Raw genomic sequence first — 5,549 nt, 5'->3', positions numbered from 1 at the left:
TGACGTAATCGCTCTTGTCGAAAGCGAAACTAGCTTTGCAAACGACACACAATACATCTGCTAGCAGTGGCGATAGAATCCAAACTGATCCAATTTTTGTTAAGAGGTTTCTTTTTACGTGATTTCGTCTGTAGCTTTTTCACTTATGGGCGGTCCTAACGGTTATAAAAATAGTAGCATACAGAATTTTAATTTTGATTATTTCATTTCGGATTTGCAATTCATTGAAAGAAACTATCGGGATTAGTGATGGGCAATACGGCTCATTTCAATGAGCGGCTCTGAACCGAACGCTCTTTCGTAAGAGCCGGTTCAATTGAACGGCTCATTGGCTCTTTTTCAAAAAACGTCAATGTGGAGAAGCAGTTCGAGAGAGTGGGTGTGAGAGCCACGAAAATGCATGAGCGGTATGGGCGGTCTAAAATTGTGTTTCACAACTAGAGGTGTCCGTGTGCGAGGAAGCGGGATATTGAAATAAATTAGTTGAAATTCCATTTGGAAAAAAATCTATTTTCTTCTCCTATTACGACAGAATTCTTTGAAAATTCACTGCTGAATAAATGTTCCTATGTATTTTTGACACCTTCATTAGAAAACATCATCGTTTAATCAACAACGCAATCAAATCTGGGCGTACACAGGCACACAGATTTTCCAAGTTGAAACGCCGATTTTAAAATGGCAACTCTGCTTGAGAACCGCGGTTCAATTTTGAAGAGCCGTGGTTCGTATGCTCATTGCTACGAGTCGGTTCAAATGAACGGCTCGTGAGCGCTCGCCCATCACTAATCGGGATTCATTCTTGCCTTTCAGAAGGGTCAAATAGTGGAACTCACTAGATTTTAAACATTCTCCGGAACATTTTTCTCGAACGATTTGTTGTACAGCAGCAGATATTTTATTTTCTTCCTCAGAACGCGTTCTGATTGGCTGGTGTTGACATGGGTCAAATGAGACAGTTTTTTTTCAATAGTGTACTATTGAAATACTTCAACGCTTTTGCTATACACGTTTAAGCTAAAAAATTTCGATTCTTTTGGTAGTTATATTATATAAATCCTTTCACAGATCACTGAGCTATGAGCTTTAAAAATACGAGAAAGGTATACGCGCCTTATGAATTATCCTCTTTGATACTCGTTCATACCAAACATTTCAGAAAAGTTTAATTTTCAATTATTTGAGATTTTGTCACACAACTGAAAATTTTATCATAAAATTGTGATCATATTTCCGATGGCATGTAGCAAAATTTATGTTGATTCTTTAGATACAACAAGAGATATTCACGATCAAAAACTTATCACTCTCTCAGAGGGTAAATTTTGAAAAGGCACCCCATAGTAAAGTAAGTCGTATTCACGACAAAACATTCGTCCGTAAAAAACTAACCTAACCCAATGCCTCATCTGTACCGGTTTGTACTAAAGTGCACATGACTAGTTTGAATTGTTTTACGTTACGTTTAGGGATTCGGGTTCAAAAATTTGGTCAGTTTTCGGGTATGGGTAAACATTTTTATTTTTCATCAGGTACGGGTCAGGTTCGGGTTGGAAAGTAAAATTATTCAAGGGTTTTTACTTTAGATCGGGTACGAGTTCGGGATTAAGAAATTGTTTTCCCGATTATCTCTAATGTAATGTACTCGACTGGAGGCGCCATGCTAGCAAAAAATATTTCACTTATAATTTGGTCGTAAAATGTTAGAGCTGAGTATCTTGATAATATAATGTCTTTAGAGCTCTTACATGAGAATTATTAATGTCATTTTTAATGATTACTAAGTAATGACATTTCAAATTTTGTATGGAGAATTACTGCCCCTACACATTCATTAAAAATGACATGAATTTTTTAGTAATAACACTTTTAATGATCGTGTAACGCTCGTTTTTAACTTCAGTGGCTGCATTGATACAAACTGACACATTGGCATCATGTGCAAAATATAAACTATGGCTATATGTAAAACACGAAAAATCGTATGAATTCCATTTAGATTATGAAATAAGTGTAAAAACTATGAATTTTGAATAGAATTCATGGTACATTCATTTGAAATTACTACTTAAGAAAGTTATGTTGAACCAAAGACATAATATTAACAAGACATTAAGCTCTCACATTTCATGAAAAAATCATAAGCAACATCCTTTTTTGCGAGCATGGCACTCTCAGGCGAGTCCGCATCGAATCTTGTACACTCAAGTAGGTGGAAGAAATGTCAAATTCGTGTGTGCGAAAACCGGCCCCGACATGATATGTTCAATGTGAAGCCGTGCGATGGCGTTGCTGAACTGTTGATTGATTTCGCTCCAAGCTGACATGGTCTGGTTAAACACATGCAGAACGTGTGGTAACCATAATCAATTGAAAAACCTGTTATTGTAATTTTCACGGTCGGTTAGAAAAGATTGCGATGCGATAAGATAGCGACAAAATGCCGCAAAGATAGCGAAACTGTCATTCGCATTGATTCAACCCCTTCGAGACCACGAGCCAGAAAAAAATATTTTTTAAACTTACCATTACAATGACAAATTTCTATTAACAGTATAATTATTAAATTTAAATTAAAAAAGTCGCATAAAAAGACCGCATAAAAAAGACCTTAGTGTATATATAAACTAATACAAATAATTGTAAATCGTCCACTCAAAAATTTGGTCGTCTTTGACAGATGCTTTCAATGAACAATGAAATAACACTTGTCGCTAAGAAATTTCACCAGTTGAAACTGCATTTAACCTCAATCAACCAGCCGATTATTTTATTCTTGTGGCTCTAATGCTAGTTAATTTCAATACAACAGACAGCGAAGGGGTTAAAACAACTGTCCAATATTCTGGCAGAGATGTCAGGTAAAATTTTAGGCGTCTGCGTACTAGAAATGCTCCTATGCGAGCTCAAAATTTAAAATTATGACGGGAGAAACCAAACAAAAACCCTACAGTAATAGCAAAAGTCATGAAATTGGACGATTGTTTATAAAAACTTCGAAAATTTGCAAAAAAGTCTGCTTAATTGCGAAGTCTGCTAACAGACGAAATTGCAAATTCACATACCAATCTGCGATTCCGTCGCATTCTATGTCCAGCTGAAAACCACTATACATTCAATGGAAAAACGTTTCTTAGCTAGCTGACTGCAGAAACAATGAAATTTGCAATTAAAATAATTTACGCATGAACTACATGTTGAAAAAGCTTGGAATACATACACAATAAATTGAAAATTTACTTCAAATGAATCTGTTGTGCATACTTTTATCAGTGTAGTTCATTGGTTTATAATTTTTAACTTGTAGGTGACGCTTTTATTAGTTGTGCTATCGACTGGTAGATAGCGCTTCCTAGCATAGTAAAAAATTCGGTGTGTGGATTTCGGCGGTTAGTTTCACACAAGAATATATCAGCAGTTTTTTGAAAAAAAAAACAAACTGTTTACTGACAATTCGTGACAAGAGAGGCTTGTATTGTTTTGCCGAGTTTGAACTAAAAAAGTATAAAAGATCGCCATGTCCCAAGTGATGGACATCGATGGAAGCATTCATGAAGGAGTATTTTTGATTTATAACGGGTTTCCTAACTGTATGATTTATCAAACTGTAACATTTCTAGGGTGGCCAAATTCTAAGGATGGCTCTATGCTTTAGTGTTTTGTGTAAGAAGCCGGTTCGAATATATAACATTCGCGGTGGAAGGAAAAAACCCGGACTGATGGCACAGCATACGAAAAGCATTGAACTGTTAAGAGACATTAGTAATGCCCGTGTAACCGGATTGGAACTAGGATCAATGGAAATTTTATTCCACCCGGGAGATATTGGCCGGGGAAAATTCATAGCTCATGTGCAAACAGCTGGAAGCGTCAGTTTACTATTGCAAGCTGTGCTTCCGGTAGCTATTTTCGGATCCGGAACAGTAACGTTAGACCTTAAGGGTGGCACGAATGTCGATATGGCTCCACAGGTTGATTTTATGACGGAAATATTTCGGCCGAATATGGAAAAGTTTGGGGCCACCTTCGACTTCGATCTGCATCGAAGGGGATACTTTCCGAAAGGAGGTGGCCATTGCATTGTTAATATTAAACCGGTGAGGTCACTAAGACCGGTCACGTTGGTTGATTTCGGTACCGTTAACCGTTGCTTTGGCTGGAGCTTTGTGTCGGGTGCTGTTCCGATTAGGGTAATATTAGTTGGGTATGCCTGCAGGATTTTTTTTTTATAATGTTTGTATTCAACTTTTAAGGTGGCCAAGGATATGGCAGATGGAGCAAAAAATGTACTTAGACGAATCTATCCGGACGGAATGGAAATTGACGAGTACAAAGAAAGCGTGGATATGGCGACGGATAACTGCTCGGGAATTATGTAAGTTTGCACTGCCGATATGTTGTCTGATTGAATTATCTTATCTTTGAATTAAAGCATCAATGCTTGCTTTGCAAATGCCGTTTTGATATCTACTGTGGAAGACAATGCGATTTGGTATTCAACTTATTTTGGTACTTAACTTGGCCTGGTATTGCTTTTCATTCTCTAAAAAAAACAAGATTTTTCTAATCCGAAGGCGAAGTTTGAAGTTTTTAGACATATTACTAAAAGAAGAAAAATTTAATTTGATGTATTATGCGTTAGATGGTAGCGGTTGTATATTTAAAATTGCCATATAATTTGGAGTAATAATTAGAATCAACTCTGCTTCACGTGAATTCTCATACCAACTATTACAGATTGGGTATCGAAACAACTACTGGTGCGGTACTAGGCGGTGCCACCTTGGGTAATCGACAAAAGCAATCCTTCCGTACTGGCGAAGAAGCTGCTACAGAGATCAAGTCTGCGTTCGAGGTACGGGCGTGTGTGGATCGTCACGTGCAGGATATGTTGGTAGTGTTAATGGCTTTGGGTGATGGTAGAAGTGAGCTTAGGACAGAACCACTGACGCTGCATACTCGAACGGCAATATACATTGCGGAATTAATGTCCAAGGTAAGCGCTGTTGGTAAATTGGGTAACGTGTTTAGCAAAACAATCTTTCAATGTTTTCAGGCTAAGTTTACTGTGAACGAACAAAGCGATGGGAGCTTCATTATAGAATGTGAAGGTATTGGAATCACGAATCAATACGATCCGAAATAATGTGTCGCCGACTTGTCAGAGGTAAGTCTATTCAAATTTTTCGGATAAACCATCACTTGTAAGGTAATTGATAGAGGATTGCCAAAAAGAATGAATTGAATGTTATTTAACTTCCGTGGAAATATCACTGTCAAACAATCGATAACGGGACACAGCAGATATCTTTTTCAGTACGTGACCATAGCGTTTGATTTAAACATTGAAGCAAACCTAATTCATTAGGACAGTGGGAAGGTAGTAATTTAAACAAAGCACGCACAATTAGATAGCGAGCGCTCTATACTGTTTTTTTTACCTTAATAAGGTGCTTGATGAGTTTTGCTACTGTGAGAATTTGAAACTGTTGACCGAGAGAGCTAAGGAAGATAAAGCTTTTTTAGCTGGGAAACGTAATCGTAAAATG

The 5,549-nt window shown here is 37.3% G+C and overlaps 1 protein-coding gene across 1 annotated transcript; it reads left to right on the top strand.

Annotated features, from left to right (window-relative positions):
• The first annotated feature begins 3,407 nt into the window (after window positions 1-3,407).
• LOC131435911 (RNA 3'-terminal phosphate cyclase) lies at window positions 3,408-5,237 on the top strand. The gene is made up of 5 exons (XM_058604182.1): window positions 3,408-3,559; window positions 3,621-4,190; window positions 4,254-4,375; window positions 4,738-4,996; window positions 5,057-5,237. Exons 1-5 carry the CDS (start codon window positions 3,518-3,520, stop codon window positions 5,144-5,146), a joined length of 1,083 nt encoding a protein of 360 aa, XP_058460165.1. The 5' UTR covers window positions 3,408-3,517; the 3' UTR covers window positions 5,147-5,237.
• The last annotated feature ends 312 nt before the right edge of the window (window positions 5,238-5,549 follow it).

Source organism: Malaya genurostris, chromosome 3 (assembly GCF_030247185.1).
Source record: "Malaya genurostris strain Urasoe2022 chromosome 3, Malgen_1.1, whole genome shotgun sequence".
Classification (NCBI taxonomy): Eukaryota; Metazoa; Arthropoda; class Insecta; order Diptera; family Culicidae; genus Malaya; species Malaya genurostris.
This window is presented reverse-complemented; position numbering and strand designations above follow the sequence as displayed.

Bases quoted from the DNA above. Each gene is read 5' to 3' on its own strand.
- LOC131435911 (XM_058604182.1), top strand. From the start codon at position 3,518: ATGTCCCAAGTGATGGACATCGATGGAAGCATTCATGAAGGA. The intron at 3,560-3,620 runs GTATTTTTGATT...TAACATTTCTAG, and splicing joins ATGGAAGCATTCATGAAGGA to GGTGGCCAAATTCTAAGGAT. The intron at 4,191-4,253 runs GTAATATTAGTT...TCAACTTTTAAG, and splicing joins CGGGTGCTGTTCCGATTAGG to GTGGCCAAGGATATGGCAGA.